Here is a 17,106-nt window from a genome sequence, read left to right on the forward strand (position 1 = left end):
CGCTGTGCCTCCAGCCGCGCACGCGCACTGGCCGGCGCCCAGCCTCCGCTAGGGGACCCCCTCCATGGCTTCCCACCGGGTTGTTCCAGGCCTCAGCTTCGCCGAGAAAGGCCTCACTACCTCCGACCTCCGCCTGCCCTGGGGATGCTCCCAGCCCTGCTGCGGCAGAACGCGACGTGCTAACCGGAATCCCTAGGCCGCCCGTCTCCTACCCATACTTGGAGGCCCCGCTCAGACGGTCCTTAAAACATCTGAAAGGCCGTTCCTGCCAGAGTCCCTGCTGTTACCTCAACCCCTATTTAGTCCTAGTGGACAGCCTCGCTCACCTTCCCTGGGATGACACTTCTGGCGGCTGAGATGAGCGAGCCTCTCTGGACTCTGCCGCCGGGCGTGGGCTGACCTGCCTACAGCTGGGGCCTGATAAGGCAGCAGCAAAAGGGTGGAGGGGAGGCAGTGTTGAAGCTGGGGCAAGTAATTTTCCCTAATTTACAGGGAAAAACCGAAATTCAGAAAAGTTTAATGTCACCCAGGGGCTGGAACCCAGACCTCTGGCAGCTCTCACTTTCATGATGCCATTGGGCTGACTAGGCTGCAGAGGGGTTTCACCCCAACCCCAGGGCACCTCAAGTGTCCCCACCAAACCTTCCTAACACCTGTCCACTAAGTAAGGAGGCCTCTCAGGGGGCTAGCTGTACTAGGCCCTTGCAACTGACCCATGGGACCTGAGGCCTGGCCCCTCATGGCTCCTGTCACCAGGTCTCAGGTCAGGGTCCAGCAGGCTCTGACCTGACGTGTGGAGCCAGAGCCACCCAATCCCGTAGGGACAGGTTTCACAACTTCCCGGATGGGGCCGTGGTGGGTCACAGTGCAGCCTCCAGCCAGAAGGATGGGGTGGCTCCCACTCCTGCTGCTTCTGACCCAATGCTTAGGGGTCCCTGGTGAGTGCCCCCAACCCTGATCCCCATCTGCCTTCAGGAGGAGGTTGGCCCCATTCTCCTATTCTTTTTTTTTTTTTTTTTTTTTTTTTTTTTTTTTTTTTTTTGAGACAGAGTCTTTCTCTGTCCCCCAGGCTGGAGTGCAGTGGCGCGATCTCGGCTCACTGCAAGCTCCGCCTCCCGGGTTCACGCCATTCTCCTGCCTCAGCCTCCCGAGTAGCTGGGACTACAGGCGCCTGCCAACACGCCCGGCTAATTTTTTGTATTTTTAGTAGAGACAGGGTTTCACCGTGTTAGCCAGGATGGTCTCGATCTCCTGACCTCGTGATCCACCCGCCTCGGCCTCCCAAAGTGCTGGGATTACAGGCTTGAGCCACCGCGCCCGGCCTCTCCTATTCTAGGAAGAGAAAAAAGTCGGGGAGCCAGAGGCTCAGTGGGGATGGGGCAGTGACCTTGGCCTCTTGAGCACAGCTGGGAAGCCCTAGGAACACATAGACATTGCCCACTTAGGCCTCTATTAGCACGTCTGCTCTAGCACTGAAGCAGTGTTAGGACCACACAGATGCAAGCACACAGCAGGCAGTGACCCCTCCTGAGCCTGATCTACCCCTCTAACCTAGCATATGCCTTTGTGCAGGTGAGAGCCCAGATTTGGAGTCTGAATGCCTAGCCAGAGCCCCTAGCTGGGTAATGTGAGGGCTCTGAGCCTTAGCATTCTCATTTGAGAGACGAGATGGGGCAAGCTCCATCACCCACTGCTCTCACAGAGCGTATGTGTTAGATCTGGGCCCGGTGCCTGGGCCACTAAACAGAGGCACCAGTGATAACTACCAAGTCTGGTCCTGCTTCCCAGGGGAAATTTTTTTTCACAAGTATCTGTGCAGGGGGGCTAGACTGGCCCTTGAAAGTGCATACAGGGTCCATCCCAGAAGCCTTGTAGCTTTGATCCCCTGAATGAACAAAGTGTGGACATGCCAATACACATTACTGACATGTACGCCCACCTGACCTGCACCCACTCATGCCCACTCTGCAGGGCAGCGCTCGCCATTGAATGACTTCCAGGTGTTCCGGGGCACAGAGCTACAGCACCTGCTACATGCAGTGGTGCCGGGGCCTTGGCAGGAGGATGTGGCAGATGCTGAAGAGTGTGCTGGTCGCTGTGGGCCCTTAATGGACTGCCGGTGAGTGGCCACTGGGCCTAGATAAGACTGGGGGCAGGGGAGCCTGGGCTGTGGCGTTACCCTGTGCCTTCTTCTCTCCAGGGCCTTCCACTACAATGTGAGCAGCCATGGTTGCCAACTGCTGCCATGGACTCAACACTCGCCCCACACGAGGCTGCGGCGTTCTGGGCGCTGTGACCTCTTCCAGAAGAAAGGCGAGTGGGGGTGGAGAGGGGCAGGGTGGGAGACAGGGGACCTCAGCCCAAGTTGATCTTCTGTCTCTTGCTCCCAGACTACATACGGACCTGCATCATGAACAATGGGGTTGGGTACCGGGGCACCATGGCCACGACAGTGGGTGGCCTGCCCTGCCAGGCTTGGAGCCACAAGTTCCCGAATGATCACAAGTGAGACAAACACCTTCCCTCCGTCCCGGCCTAGGGCCTTCCCCCAGCACACACTATAGTGATGCTCTGGGCCCTCAGGTACACGCCCACGCTCCGGAATGGCCTGGAAGAGAACTTCTGCCGTAACCCTGATGGCGACCCCGGAGGTCCTTGGTGCTACACAACAGACCCTGCCGTGCGCTTCCAGAGCTGCGGCATCAAATCCTGCCGGGAGGGTAAGCGGCGCCGGGTCAAGCTGGGAGAGTGGAGGGACAAGCCCACGCCCATCCACGAACCCACTGGCTCTTTGTCTCCAGCCGCGTGTGTCTGGTGCAATGGCGAGGATTACCGCGGCGCGGTAGACCGCACGGAGTCAGGGCGCGAGTGCCAGCGCTGGGATCTCCAGCACCCGCACCAGCACCCCTTCGAGCCGGGCAAGTACGCGTAGGCGGTATCGGCGCCCTCGGGGCCGGGCTAGGGAAGGTCCAGGACTCCAGGGGCAGGGCTCCGTGTAGGGCAATTGGGCGGGGCCAGACAAGCCAGAGTCCCAGGGTCTTGTTCACGCCCCATTACCGCCCCCAGGTTCCTCGACCAAGGTCTGGACGACAACTATTGCCGGAATCCTGACGGCTCCGAGCGGCCATGGTGCTACACTACGGATCCGCAGATCGAGCGAGAGTTCTGTGACCTTCCCCGCTGCGGTAGGCGGCGGGGACCGGGCCTGGGAGGGTACCTGGGAAACTTGGGGAGTGGTGCGGCTTGGCTGGGGAGGTAAGAGGGCCTGGGAGTGACCTGAGAGCATATCCCGTGGAGTACCGTACACCTGGGAAAGGCGGGTTTGGTCCCAGCCCCAGAGGGATCTCAGCTTTCGCTTGGGGCCCGACCTATCTCGGTCCATCTAAGGGTCCGAGGCACAGCCCCGCCACGAGGCCACAACTGTCAGCTGCTTCCGCGGGAAGGGTGAGGGCTACCGGGGCACAGCCAATACCACCACCGCGGGCGTACCTTGCCAGCGTTGGGACGCGCAAGTCCCGCATCAGCACCGATTTACGCCAGAAAAATACGCGTGCAAGTGAGGTGGGGGGGGCGGGCGTTGGGACGTGCTGCTGCGGGTGAGACGGGAGGAGGGTAGTCGGGGCTTAGGGCTGGAGGCTGGTGGGCTAGGGCTGAGTGGAGCGCCTGCTTAGAGACCTTCGGGAGAACTTCTGCCGAAACCCCGACGGCTCAGAGGCGCCCTGGTGCTTCACACTGCGGCCCGGCATGCGCGTGGCCTTTTGCTACCAGATCCGGCGTTGTGCGGACGACGTGCGGCCCCAGGGTGAGGCCCAAGCTTGGGGGCTACAGAGCCGGGGCTGGAAGCCTGGAACCGGAGGGCCGGGGCGAGGTCTCGGCCTGATGGCTGCCCGCACCCGCCGCAGACTGCTACCACGGCGCAGGGGAGCAGTACCGCGGCAAGGTCAGCAAGACCCGCAAGGGTGTCCAGTGCCAGCGCTGGTCCGCTGAGACGCCGCACAAGCCGCAGTGAGTCCCTGGTGCTCCCGGCCCCGCCAGGGCCCTAACCCTGGGGCGGCATGCTTTGGTGTCTGGGACCAGAGCCTAGAGATGGTTGAGACTACCCTGCCACGATTTTGCTCCCGCTCCCGCCTAGGTTCACGTTTACCTCCGAACCGCATGCACAACTGGAGGAGAACTTCTGCCGAAACCCAGATGGGGATAGCCATGGGCCCTGGTGCTACACGATGGACCCAGGGACCCCATTCGACTACTGTGCCCTGCGACGCTGCGGTGAGCACTAGTGACGCTTCCCCCATGACCCTGCCTCAGCCCCCACCACCAAAGGCTGGCTCCCTTAACCCCAGTGAACTTTGTCTTTCAGCTGATGACCAGCCGCCATCAATCTTGGACCCCCCAGGTTAGGAGTTGGGCCAGTTATGGGTCAGGCCCTCTAGCCCACCACATCCACACAGTCTGGGTTTCATCCAGCCCACCCCATCCTACAGACCAGGTGCAGTTTGAGAAGTGTGGCAAGAGGGTGGATCGGCTGGATCAGCGTCGTTCCAAGCTGCGCGTGGTTGGGGGCCATCCGGGCAACTCACCCTGGACAGTCAGCTTGCGTAATCGGTGAGGCACAACTGCCTGTCTCCCACAGAGAGGAGCTGAGGTTGTGTCCTCTGTGGTTATCCCACTGGGGGCTGGGAATCTATCCCTGCCCCTAGAGGTCCTAGCCAGAAGATGGCAGGTCTAGCATCTGTCCCAGGACTCTGTTTCCTGTCCTAATTCCCCACTCCTCCAGGCAGGGCCAGCATTTCTGCGGGGGGTCTCTAGTGAAGGAGCAGTGGATACTGACTGCCCGGCAGTGCTTCTCCTCCTGGTGAGCCTCCCTTGTGTTTGGGGACCCAGTCTCATTCCACCTTCCCCCTTCCCCAGGCAAGCTAACAAGTGAGCCTTGGGGCAACGGACTGAGAGTCACAAATGACCTAGCAGAGCTTCTCTCCCAGCCATATGCCTCTCACGGGCTATGAGGTATGGTTGGGCACCCTGTTCCAGAACCCACAGCACGGAGAGCCAGGCCTACAGCGGGTCCCAGTAGCCAAGATGGTGTGTGGGCCCTCAGGCTCCCAGCTTGTCCTGCTCAAGCTGGAGAGGTATGTGGACAACCTGGGAGGGTGTGAGGTGGGGCTGGGCCTTGTGGCCTCAGACCCTGAGTGCCCCCATTCTTGCTAAAGATCTGTGACCCTGAACCAGCGTGTGGCCCTGATCTGCCTGCCCCCTGAATGGTATGTGGTGCCTGCAGGGACCAAGTGTGAGATTGCAGGCTGGGGTGAGACCAAAGGTAAGAGCATAGTGCACAGGACTGCTGGTGGCCAGGAGGCCCAGCCCTGGATCTTCCTCCAGGACCCTCTCCTTCTCCCCATTCCCCTCACTGCAGGTACAGGTAATGACACAGTCCTAAATGTGGCCTGGCTGAACGTCATCTCCAACCAGGAGTGTAATATCAAGCACCGAGGACGTGTGCGGGAGAGCGAGATGTGCACTGAGGGACTGTTGGCCCCTGTGGGGGCCTGTGAGGTTGGTGGCAGGGCCCTGGGCCAGCCCTGGAAGGGTATGGGGGGCTAGAAATGAACTATTTTATCATGAAGCAGGCTAGTCATTGCTGTGGCCCGGGGCCCTCATCAGTTCTCCTACCTGCCAGGGTGACTACGGGGGCCCACTTGCCTGCTTTACCCACAACTGCTGGGTCCTGGAAGGAATTATAATCCCCAACCGAGTATGCGCAAGGTCCCGCTGGCCAGCCGTCTTCACGCGTGTCTCTGTGTTTGTGGACTGGATTCACAAGGTCATGAGACTGGGTTAGGCCCAGCCTTGACCCCATATGCCTTGGGGAGGACAAAACTTCTTGTCAGACATAAAGCCATTTTTCTTCTTTATGCCTGTATAGATGCTTCTTAGCCTCTGCTTCCAGGAAATGAGTCAGTGACTCCTTGCTAGGGCCCAGGTGGCTCGAGCCCAGCATGCCCTGGGCTAGGTGATCTGTCCAGCCTAGGGGCTTCCCCAACCAAGGCAATGTCCCTGGGACTACTTTTGCCCATGGGTGCCGTGGAAAGACAGGCCCTCACTAGTCCCCCAGACATACTCTTGGGAAGGGTGGTACAGAGTAGTTGCTAATGGAAGGGGCTGCAGCAGGGAAGCTAGGCTGGTACAGAGTCCTGGCTGCCAGGACAGGCAGAGGCTAAGCCTCTCACTGTTCCCTCCCTTCTCACACTACAGGCAGATGAAGCCCTTGTGGCTGCCACACGCAGAACCTGGGGTCTCTGCACCCCAGGGTGGGAGGTGGGGTTGGGGATGGCTTGGTACAAAGTACCAGCAGGAACCAGGCTCTGTGTCCTAATTTATTATGACTACATAGCCCACATTCCTCTGCCCATGCATCCGTGGAGTCCAGAGCCCAGAAAGCCTCCTGCTGCCCTGCCAGACCGCTGAGCTCCCCAAGAGCGAAGTGTGGCACAGGCTGATCAGCTCACGCAGAATGGCAGGGCTTTAGCTGCCCAAGTGTGTGCGTAGCCAGAGCACAGCATTCATGAAGCTGTCTGACTCCACCTCCACCTCTGATAGTGCGTGGGTGCTTTTGGGATACAGCAGGAGCCTGTAGGGATTAGTCAGCAACATTTAAGGTTGGAGGGTCCTCCTGTGCTCACCTGCCTACCAGCTGCCAGGGCCTTCCTGCTGCACTCACCGAACAGGCACATTCCGGGTCTTGAGGGCACGGTAATACTCTATGCCCTGCTTGAAGGGCACACGCCGGTCCTCCTGGCCCAACATCAGTAACAGTGGTGTCTTCACCTGGGTGTTTGGGGAGGAGTGGGGAGCTGTGTTGAGCTGGGCCCTGGGTTCTGGATGGATGGGCAGCACACAGGGCAAGGAGGGGGCTGCATACCTGAGGGATGTATTTGATGGGCGATTTGTCCAGCATCTCAGCCCACACACTGAGGTCTGGCAGGCAGTCACTGCTGAAAGGAAAGCCAGCCTCCACCACGCACCTGCAAGACACCGAGCTGATGCAGCCCCAGGAATTCTGGGGCTACGGGGCTCCATGAGAATATGAGGTAGAGGAGGGAAGGGCAGGGACCTGTGTTGCATGCCTACCAGTCAGGAATGTCAGTGGAGCCCAACATGGAGGCGATGTTGATCACGGGGTTCCGGGCCACGCAGGCCCTGTAGGTCTCTGGGTACTGACCAATCAAGTGGCAGGAAATGAAGCCACCATGGGAACCACCCATAAGGGCCACATGGCTTGCATCAAAGTGTTCCTCCTGGAGCACCTGTTCCACTGCAAACTGCAGGGTGGGGCAAAGCATGCTGCAGCCACTGCCCGCTCAGCTGAATGGAGGCATCCCCCTGGCAGCCCATGTTTCAGCCTGTCCAGAAGCCCCAGCCCCTGCTACCTGGACATCCTTCACATCCTGGTGGCCCACATTGCCTGGGAGGGAGAGGATGCTGTCCTGGCCAAAGCCCGTAGAACCACGATAGTTCACTGAGGGCGGGGAGGGACCAGACAGTGTAGTCAGGCAACATTCCCAGCCCCCTCGACATTCTTTTCACACATCCATGAAGTAGGCCCTGGGGCCAGCTATACCACAGACTGTCAAGGGGAAGGGACCCAGAGATTTGAGGCTGCCACCCAGTGACCACAGCGCCCTTTCCCTGGAAGTCCCGAGTTAGTCCTTGTTATCACTACGCCACAGAACCAGAGGCTGGGCCCCGACAGTTCCTGGTAGTGGTTACTAGGTCTGGGCTAGAGAAAGACCTGGAGACTTAGTGGCACCCATGGTACTTACACAAACCAGGTCCACCCCCATCACTCCACCGTAGTCCTAACAGAACTGTGGGTCCCTGCTCACTCACCTAGTAGTACCGCAAAGCCCATCTTGCAAAGCATGGCTGGGAACAGCATCCAGGCGGTGACAAAGGATGAATGGGGCCCCCCTGCAGACAGGGAGCAGAGGGTGAAAGGGCCAGCTAGGAGGAGGGCTGGGAGGGCAAGGGCTCTTAACGCCAGATGCCTACCGTGGGGCATGACCACCATGGGCACCTGGGTCTTATCTGGAGGGTTGCCAGGCTGCAGCAGGATTGCTTCAAAGTCAAGGCCAGCTGCAGGGAGAGGGCAGCAGTCAGCAGGGCGAGCCTAGGGGCTTCCCCAACCAAGGCCCCATCTGTAGCTGCAGGTGTGGGGCTGACCTCTGGGTCAGAGACCTGGCCAAGGTAGTCTACCCCATGACACATGGACCCCAGAAGGCTCATACTTCTTCTGCCCTCGTCAGGGAGCCCCATCCTGCAGGGACAGCATTCGGGATGAGGTGTGGTCACTGAGGCTTGTATGAGGCCTATTTTCTTTGGACCTGGGTCTTCCCACCACAGATGATTTGGCCTGGTGAAGCCCAGGTGATACCCAGAGCAGGCGCTCAGATGTCTAGATGCTACTTCCCATGCCCATCCACAAGAGGAACAGAAAACCTCTTAGAGGTCATTCCCAGAAACCCCACAATGTGAGAGAGGAGGTAGCAAAGGTCACTGCAGAGACTTTGTGCTGGGGAACCTGGAGAAGGCATCCCTCTGCCCCTGGCCCAGCTCACCATACTGCACATTCTCTTGCTCTGGGGGTGGCTGTAGCACCCGGATGCCCCAGTGGATGTCGGGAATGGGCTCGGCCTCCTCCAGGGACACCCACAACACTGACTGCTCCTTCCCTGCAGAAGGCAGGAACCCAACTTTCTGCCAAGGGGAAGGAATGTGTCACAGGTGGCCTGGCTGCCTCCCTGCCCTTCCCTTCTGCCCACAGTGGGAAATAGGCAGCTCTCACTATGCTGGGCCCTCTACCCACCTCCAGAGGGTATAGCATGGCTTACTGTTGTGGGATGGTATATACCAAAGTATTCATACTCATACAATCACACACAGGCACACCCCTCCCTCCTCAGCTTCTAGGCTCTGCTGTCTCCTTTGCTCTGTAATACCAGGACAGGGCACTTCCCCAGGCACCTTGTTCTGTACAGAGCAGATTCTAGCCTAGTAGTTCGTCCCTGTGAGTGCCAAACCCTCATGGACCATGCCAAGCTGGGCCTGTGTCTTGGCCCGTCTGTATGCTGACCAGCCATGGTCAGAGTCTGGGGCCAATTCCCTGACCTGGTGAGCTCTGCCTGCCCAGAACCCCTGCCTCCACGGCCTGGGACCCACCGACACTCACCAGGGTTGGAGGTAGGCTGGGTGTGGAAAACTGTGCCACCATGAGGTCCTGGTCAATTGTGAGCAACTTCCAGCTCCCACCTGACCCTCCTGGAAAAGGCAGATGCCACTAAGTGCTTAGCAGGAGCCATCATCTTTCTCACCTGCTTCTCTGTAACAGAGTCCCAGGCTGGAGACTCTATGGAAAGGTGCCCTTTTCTCCCCAAGAAGTGCCTTTCACAAACACCCAACTGCACATGGCCCTGGGTGAGCCTCCTGCTCTCAGTCCGTTGTTCATCTGACAGACACTGGCTGGGCTGGGAACTGCCAAACCTTAAGACAACATCAGACCATGCAGGCACATCTGCCTGTCCCTCGATGGCTGCTGTGTGCAGGGTGGCAGCTGGGACCGGGGAGTTGGGGGTGGGGGAGCGTGCTGATTTGGGGCAGTGGTGTCCAAAAGTTGTACAATGAGATGTAGCTTTGGAATAATATTTTGGTAGCTTTGTGGAGGAGCGGATACAGTCAGGTCAGGTGGAGGACTCAAAACACATTTCAAGGGCAGAATCACCAGGCCTAAGAATGGGGAAGATGGGGGAGTCAACACTGGGCTTTTCCTGGGCCCTCAGGTGGCAGAGCTGCCTCTGCCTGAGACAGGCACCCAAGGTTTGCAGAGCGAGAAGGAGAAGTCTGGCAGATCTTGATAAGAGAGAGTTTTGTGGGTTTTAGGAGCAGAGGAGGGGGCCATGCTGAGGCTGGGCCAGGACCCATGGAACAGAGTTGAGTGCTAAAGGGCAGTAGAGCAGGGAAGCTAGTCTGTTGGTTGGGTAAGGGTCTGCACGGACAGGGGCCTTGGGGACCTGTTAGTAAAGGCTGTGGAACAGTCACTGGTGCTGAGTGGCTGAGAATGCCATCACTGCCCCACATGCTGGAGCTCCAGTCCCCCGCTGCCTGGTTGGCTTGCTCACCAGCCCTGCCCTTACCCCCATCCCCAAAGCCTTGCTCACCAGCTGTGAGGGAGGTCACGGTGCCCACTTGGGTGTCCACAGCAAACAGGTCCTGAAGCAGAGGCGAGGCCACATGTGGGACCACATTCAAGAGTACTCCCTCTACCTATGGGTCCCTCCCCTACTTCCTCTCTACTCTCTTGGAGAGCCCTGGCCAGACCAAGGCTGTGGACAGCTATGGTGATGGTTACTCAGTGCAGTAGGGAGTAGTGTGAGGGCCTGGGTTCAAATCCCAGCACCATCACAAGTTGCTAGGTGACCCTAGGCAAGGTAAGGAATGGCTTTGAGACCCTTTGAGTTGGCACAAGGACCAAATATCACACCCAAAAGGAGCCTGGCACACTGTGAGTGCCTTTACTCCATCCCTTGGGGAAGGGCTCAGTCCTGTCCCCATCAGCTGCCGTTAGACTGTTCAGGGACCCACCCGAGTGGCAGTCCCCTTGACCCCTAGCTAGAAATGCCTGGGAGGGGTTGCATCTCTGCCTCAGACGAAAAGGCCTGAATTCTGCTGTGGTGCACCAGGGCAGCCAGTCCCCTCCAGGAGAAATGAGTCTAGGATGGGCAGGCAAGGTTTTAAGGGGCTGATGAGACTTTGTGGCTGGGCATTCCACCCAGGGGCGTGCACATGCTATGTCTCAGGGGCCCAGGGCTCCTGGGGGTTGACCACAGGGGCTGCTCCTCAACACAGTCAGTGTCCCTCACCTGCCGGCTGCGCTGAGCCGAATCAAAGACCACTCTCTGGCTGTCAGCTGACCAGCATCCCAAAGGCAGAAGGCTGCAGTAGATCCCAGAGAAGTTCTCTGTAAATATAGGAGGGCTGGGGCTGCATCCAGGGATGGAGGTAGGGAGGGTAGTCTACAAGGAAGGCTAGGGTACTGGGGAATTCACCCAGGGCCCTGCTCAGGCACCAGTCAGGCCCCTGCAGCTTGTAGCACACATGGGGGCACCCTAGGTGACGAGGAGCTGCCTGAGTAGGTGGCTGAGGGGCAGAGGCCTCTTGGGACCCAGAGAGGACCCAGAGAGGCAGAGCTCAAGAGCTCCATAGAGAAACCATGGGTGCTCAGAGGAAAAGCACTTGCTCTCCTGAGTTGCTCCAGTTGAGCCCAGGTAGGTACCAGGTGCTTTAACCAAGATATCATCTGTCCGTTTTATCTCCACTGTGGTGCTTAGCACAGCACTTGGCACAGGGGGCTCAGTAAATCCTACCCTTTAATGTCATCACTCACTTAACACTCACTATGATCCTATGAGGCAGGCAGACACAATCACCCCTCCATGAAGAAATGGGAGCTCAGGGAGGCCAGGACCCTGTCTGAGGACACAGCTAATTTAGGGCAGAGCTGGGATTCATACTAGGTTCCCACCACTGCATCCCTGCAACCCAAAGAGAAGACAAAGAGGCTATCCCTTGTCCACTGAACTCCTGGAACTGACCGGGTGGCCTGAGAAAACAAGAGACTCATCCTTGAGACGGTCCAGGAGGATCCAAGCAGAGCTATCAACACTCGAGACGGGAGCCTCTCAGCCAGGAGCCCCCTCCTGAAGACCCAGCTGACTTCAGGGCTTAGACCGGACAAAGGTTGCTGGGGTTAGGATGGTGGATGTGATAATATCATGCCCTTGGGTCCAGAGCCTCTCAAGTGTGACATTCCAACCTAGTGCACTTCCTGAGACCCACTCGAAGGAGTCATGGTTTTGGTTTGAACCAGCCATTGGAAAAATAAGAAAAATCTAATTATGACCTGCAGCACAGGAAATAATATATCATCAGCTTGGGCCACTCTGATCTCAGCTTGGTCCTACCACTCCTTGCTATCGAACTGTTCCCTATGGTGACAGCCCCGCTCCCTGAGGATGATGGGCATAGGGCTGGCCCAGCAGGGAGGGAGGGCCCTCAGAAGGAACCTAGGAAAGAAGAATGGGGCAGGGATGCAACAGATGGCAGGAAAGCAGAGCTACAGGCCCCACTGCACCCACCCAGCCAGGTATGCCTTACCTCCCAGCTGCCGAGGCACAACATCTACCACCACTGAGGTAACCTTGGTATACCAGTCATACTGCAAGAGAACACAATGGTCAGATCCAGTAGGGGACAGGAAGTTCCCTTAGGGCACAGTGCCCTGTGACTACCCCCTTTTGCCTCAGGTAGCCCCAGGAGAGGGGGGAACTGGAATGAGCCTGATGTATCTCTTTTCTGGTGACCTGGACCAGATGCCCAAGGGGCCTCAGATAGGCATGTCCCTCTGACTTTTACCAGGGGCCCAGAGCTCTTCCTGGGGAGGGTCTGGGATTGTGTAACTCCCCACTATATCCCAGCCCCTTGCAGAGCCTGGCTACGTGCAGTTGAGAGCCAAGAGGAGGAGCATTCTTGCAGATGAGCATCCTCTCAAGGTGGAATGCCCCAACAGTGCAAAGCTCTCCATGGCAGCAATCTCAACCTCTAGGCCCTGCCTCGAGAGGACAGGCAGAACTCACACCGCTGCTGCACTGAGGACAGAAGGGCACCTACTGAGGGCCTATGGGGAGATGATACTGGCCCTTCAGCTCTCATCCACCGTCCCATCTTCTTGCTGACCACCCTCCCATCCCCGCCACCTCCAGCTCACCAGGCACAGCTGGCTGCATTGATGATGGGGGATCAGAGATGGGTACTGCAGGTAGACAATGCGACATTGGTCTGGGCTCAGCCGGGGAGAAGAGACAGCCAGGGAGTCATCCGAGAGGAGCTCTGGGCCAGATGGAAACATGAGCATCACGCAGGCTGGCAGGGCCAACATGTGTCAGCAAAGCACAGGTGGGCATCAGCCACTTACCACACTTCCCCCCGATGAGGTCCACATAATACAGGGCTGACCTGGAACCGCGAGACAGACACTCAGTCTCAAGGCCAGCTGGGCTGCAAGGCCCCTTGCCTTTCCCCACTCCCTCACCTGCGATTGGTGCAAAAGCGGATGCCCAACCGGAAGGGCTCATGCCACCAGCCCACAAACACCACACCAGCATCTCCAGGGGCCCAGAATGCCTGTAAACAGGATCAAAGGGCAGGAGTGAGCAAGGGGTGGTAGCTCAAGAAGGGCCCCAGACTCCAGGAGGGACACAGGCTGTCGCTGCTGACCTGTCCAGGGGACACATTCTCAGGGACCCCCTCGAGCACAGAGATGTTGCCACTCTCGACATCCAGCACGCAGAGCACAGGGATGCTTTTGGAAACCATGTTTTCTCCCCAGTCTTCGTAAAACACAAACTGATCCCCCTGAGAACACAAGATACTCAATGCCCAGCCTGTCTATAGGACCTGCTCTGCTTCCTAGAAGCTAGTGCCTCCCCAGGTCTGACAGGCACAGTATGGGAAGGGAGCACACTGAGCCCCAGGGCTGCCCTGCCGGGCCTTCGTGGATTGACCACGAGCACCTTGATGGCTTGGTCTGGCTTCTTCAGCCTGGCTATCTCATCATCGCTGGCACTGACGTCCAAGGCTTTGGTCTGAAAGAAGGACTCAGCCTTGGGGCGCTTCTTCTCTGCCACATACAACAAGTGTGTCTCCGAGTGCGACCAGGACAGGCAGCCAAAGCAGTCTGGGTGCAGGGAGGGCCAATCAGGGGGGGTCCAGGGCTACGGGTACCCCTCCTGTCCACCCTGCCTGCTCACCAGCCAGATGCCTCACCATCCTCATAAACAGGCCCATGTTTCTCCAGCGCTGACAGGTTGAAGCTCTTGAGCTTCCGGTTCTTCTCCCAGACCTGAGGACATCTGGGCATTAGGCTGTTTGCCCACTAACAGAGCCTTATCTGTGGGGCAGAGCCTCTCTCTTGTCACCCACTACCTGGTTCCATGCAGACTCACCTCCAGGAACTGCTTCTCTTCCCCAGGGCCCGTGCCTCCAGCCTTGCGCAGCACAGCTTTCATGGTGCCTGAAGGAGACTCTCTGCTCAGCAGTCTATGGACATGCGGTAGCACAGGTCAGGATTATCTTGCAATAACCCCTTCCTGCTCCCTTACTGGGCACAACCTCTTAGGAGAGATTCTTGAGGCTCTGGCCCCACACCAGCTTCTGGAGCACCTCTAGCCCCACCTTGCCTTTCCTCCCTGAGGCAGAGACTCTACTCTCCCCAGCTCCCCAGGCCACCATGGGCTGTAGTCCAGGCTGAGTTTGGAGCAAGCCTCCAGTGCTTATCAGGCCATGTCACCAGAAACTGAATGAGCTCCCACGGGGTCAAGAACCTGGCTCCTGGCCTCCCTTCTAGGCACATGGTGGGCATTCATAAAAGGCTTGCATTGTGGACGGCTGTGGCCTTGCCCACAAGCTTCCTCCCTCAAACTTACTCCCCCCGGGTCTCCACACTGTTGCCTGCAGGTCCTGCAAACACCACCGAGTCCCCGTCATGGAACACCAGGTATTGGCGGCAGAATCGAATGTTCTCCATGCGTTCCAGGTCCCTCTGGGTCCACTCTGTGAGGGGAGGCATGAGGCTGCTCACCTTGTCTTGGCTACTCCTGGCTACTGCCCCCGGCCCCACCTGACCCAGGAAGGCCTAGATCTATCTTCCTCAATCTCTCAATCTGTCTCCAGACACTGACACCCTGGCTGCAGGCTGGACAACACTTGGCCACAACCCTAGTCCAGGCCTCCAGAGCCTGAACTGACACCCTCTTTGAGAGAACCCCCTAGTAACCCCAGCACCCACCCTGGAATCTTGAGGGCAGCCTGGCATGTGTATGGGATGGCGTGTTGGCGGAGAGCCCTACAAGGTGCACGCCCTGAGCCCAGGTTTGACTTCTACCCCTACACCGTCATCTTGTGCACTCATGGGCACCACTCGATAACGCCCCGCACGCCCCCGCCCCCGCTCCACACACCTGTGTGCAGGGACCTGTGGGAGTGTATCCTCCAAGTCCAGGCCGGCTCCCTATACACCCTTACGCACTGTCAAGCAGCGAGCCCTCCACACCCCCTTCCTTCCCACCCCAGTGCGCGACCCCGTCGCCAGCCAGTTCCCCTTCGCACACACACCAGTGTGCACCGTCCGGTATTGGCCGCCGTACTGCGTGGTGACCTCCGGGCCCAGGCAGGCGGCGCTCAGCGCGGGCTGGCGGCTGAGGCCCCGATACAGAGCCGCCGCCTCCTCGGGCTCGCTCAGCAGCACCTGCGCAGGGGACACACCAGGGTCAGGCCCGGCCCGGGCTGCAGGGACCACGGGGACCGCGGGCCGAGCCCTCACCTGACGTTCCATAGTCTCCTCTCTGCCGCCGGGACGAGGCGGGGAGTGCTCGCGCCCGGAAATGAGGCTTCCAGGGGCGGAGCCTGGGCGGCCCGGGCTGTCTCCGCCCCTGCCCTGCGGCAATCTATGAGGGGCGGGGCCTTCGGCTAATGGACGAGGACCGTTGGCAGGGGGCGGGCCTTGACGGTGAGAGGACCCGGCCTGGGAGCGAGAAGTCCCGGGTGGGTGAGGGCAGGGTCCTAGCCAGGGGCGGACTAGCCAAGTGGGGGGCGGGGCCGTGGGCTGAGTCCTGGGCCTCTTACCGAGAGGTGAGGCGTTGGATCTCGGAGGAGAGGGGGCGGCCCTGTGGAAGCGGAACCCTGGAGCCAGGCTTCGGGGAGGATAGAAGGGCCTACGAGAGAAGGGGTTGAGAGGGGGCTGAGAGGCGGAAGCAGCGCGGTCGGAGGGGCCTGGCTCGAGCACCCGAAGGGCGGGGCCCAAGGGGAATGGGACCAGTGAGTCTTTGAGGATGAAGGGCAAGGCGGGCGGGTCCGGAGTGGAGCCCTGCGAGGAATGCGGAGCCGGGAGCCTGTGAGCATGAGCGCGAGCGTGAGCGTGAGGGTGAGGGTGGGGCGGGGGGGAGCCGGCCGCAGCGTGGATCTCCCGCGGCTCTGGGGCTGACTGTAGGGTTCCTTCGGGTTCACCATGAGGCCGACATTCACTAGACAATGCCAGGCCCTGCCCTGGAGGGACTCCCAGGCAGACGAAGAAGAGAAGGGCCAAGGTCCGGGCGGAGGGCGCAAAGCAAAGCCCTGGGGTACGGGGCAGAGGGGCGGGTGCCAACTCTCAGGGTGCTGCCCGGGCTTATCAGTCCCCAGGCCTGCCGCAAGAGCTATCTATCCCCGCAGCCTTTACCCACCCTTCTTAGTGGCACCTTGTTGGGGACCGTGAGCCGGTGGGTCTCTGCCTTCCTCCCAGGCCTCAGCCTGAGCTCTTGGGTGTGAAGGGCCTGGTGGGCTCAGACTCCACCCAGGATCAGGGAGCTTCCTGTGGAAAGAACCTAGGCAGGCAGGCTCCCTGTGCACGTGGTGGTACAGGATTGGCTGGGCTAAGGTGCCAGCAGAGATCAGGAGAGGGTGGACAGTAAGGATGTCCCCTCCATATACCTGAGTCTGGCTGGTCTTCCACATTCAGGGCCCTGGCTGCCTGCTCCATGGCGTGCTTGTGATTGAGGGTCCACTTGTCTGGCCTGTAGCTTCCCCTTTCCCATCAGCCGCATCATTACTTATTCAAGATTACTAGTTAAGCAAAAAAAAAAAAAGAGTCCTGGCCGGCCGGGTGCGGTGGCTCACGCCTGTAATCCCAGCACTTTGGGAGGCCGAGGTGGGCGGATCACGAGGTCAGGAGATCGAGACCATCGTGGCTAACACGGTGAAACCCCATCTCTACTAAAAATACAAAAAATTAGCCAGGCGTGGTGGCGGGCGCCTGTAGTCCCAGCTACTCGGGAGGCTGAGGCAGGAGAATGGCGTGAACCCGGGAGGCGGAGCTTGCAGTGTGCCAAGATCGTGCCATTGCACTCCAGCCTGGGCGACACAGCGAGATTACGTCTTAAAAAAAAAAAAAAAGTGCCAGGCGCGGTGGCTCACGCCTATAATCCCAGCACTTTGGGAGGCCGAGGCAGGTGGATCACCTGA

The 17,106-nt window shown here is 59.1% G+C and overlaps 2 protein-coding genes across 10 annotated transcripts; one reads left to right on the forward strand and one right to left on the reverse strand.

Moving 5' to 3' along the window:
• The first annotated feature begins 24 nt into the window (after positions 1-24).
• Positions 25-5,912, forward strand: MST1 (macrophage stimulating 1). 7 transcript variants are annotated; one of them, XM_055276882.2, is made up of 18 exons: positions 25-938; positions 1,972-2,119; positions 2,201-2,313; positions 2,391-2,505; positions 2,584-2,720; positions 2,802-2,922; positions 3,067-3,185; positions 3,388-3,556; positions 3,672-3,802; positions 3,903-4,005; positions 4,133-4,269; positions 4,361-4,396; positions 4,485-4,605; positions 4,778-4,855; positions 4,983-5,129; positions 5,211-5,317; positions 5,414-5,496; positions 5,678-5,912. In XM_055276882.2, the coding sequence occupies exons 1-18, from the start codon at positions 845-847 to the stop codon at positions 5,837-5,839; spliced, it is 2,121 nt and encodes a 706-aa protein (XP_055132857.1). In that variant the 5' UTR covers positions 25-844; the 3' UTR covers positions 5,840-5,912. The 7 variants fall into 7 exon arrangements, with proteins under 7 accessions (XP_055132857.1, XP_055132841.1, XP_055132864.1 ...); XM_055276866.2 differs by having other exon boundaries at positions 27-938; positions 2,802-2,918; positions 4,485-4,645; positions 5,414-5,553; XM_055276875.2 differs by having other exon boundaries at positions 28-938; positions 5,414-5,553.
• Positions 5,913-6,361: 449 nt separating this feature from the next.
• Positions 6,362-16,434, reverse strand: APEH (acylaminoacyl-peptide hydrolase). Of its 3 annotated transcripts, none has more exons than XM_055276912.2 (24): positions 16,329-16,434; positions 15,733-15,821; positions 15,431-15,631; positions 15,223-15,355; positions 14,535-14,661; positions 14,055-14,148; positions 13,876-13,951; positions 13,623-13,786; positions 13,327-13,464; positions 13,142-13,233; positions 13,025-13,065; positions 12,818-12,939; positions 12,208-12,268; positions 10,914-11,011; positions 10,212-10,263; positions 9,227-9,315; positions 8,616-8,754; positions 8,050-8,133; positions 7,888-7,968; positions 7,428-7,516; positions 7,129-7,319; positions 6,920-7,022; positions 6,719-6,825; positions 6,362-6,628 (listed from the first exon to the last, which is right to left on the reverse strand). In XM_055276912.2, exons 3-24 carry the CDS (start codon positions 15,440-15,442, stop codon positions 6,523-6,525), a joined length of 2,199 nt encoding a protein of 732 aa, XP_055132887.1. In that variant the 5' UTR covers positions 15,443-15,631; positions 15,733-15,821; positions 16,329-16,434; the 3' UTR covers positions 6,362-6,522. The 3 variants fall into 3 exon arrangements, with proteins under 3 accessions (XP_055132887.1, XP_063466045.1, XP_055132881.1); XM_063609975.1 differs by having other exon boundaries at positions 16,344-16,409; XM_055276906.2 differs by lacking the exon at positions 16,329-16,434 and having other exon boundaries at positions 15,431-15,651; positions 15,737-15,812.
• Between the last annotated feature and the right edge of the window lie 672 nt (positions 16,435-17,106).

Source organism: Symphalangus syndactylus, chromosome 1 (genome assembly GCF_028878055.3).
Source record: "Symphalangus syndactylus isolate Jambi chromosome 1, NHGRI_mSymSyn1-v2.1_pri, whole genome shotgun sequence".
NCBI classification, from domain to species: Eukaryota; Metazoa; Chordata; class Mammalia; order Primates; family Hylobatidae; genus Symphalangus; species Symphalangus syndactylus.

Bases quoted from the DNA above. Each gene is read 5' to 3' on its own strand.
- MST1 (XM_063609972.1), top strand. From the start codon at position 845: ATGGGGCCGTGGTGGGTCACAGTGCAGCCTCCAGCCAGAAGGATGGGG. The intron at 3,186-3,387 runs GTAGGCGGCGGG...GGTCCATCTAAG, and splicing joins CTGTGACCTTCCCCGCTGCG to GGTCCGAGGCACAGCCCCGC. The intron at 4,270-4,360 runs GTGAGCACTAGT...TTTGTCTTTCAG, and splicing joins CTGTGCCCTGCGACGCTGCG to CTGATGACCAGCCGCCATCA.
- APEH (XM_055276912.2), bottom strand. The intron at 13,787-13,875 runs GTGAGGCATCTG...CCCTGCACCCAG, and splicing joins TGGGCCTGTTTATGAGGATG to ACTGCTTTGGCTGCCTGTCC. The intron at 12,940-13,024 runs GTAAGTGGCTGA...CATCTGGCCCAG, and splicing joins CCTCATCGGGGGGAAGTGTG to AGCTCCTCTCGGATGACTCC.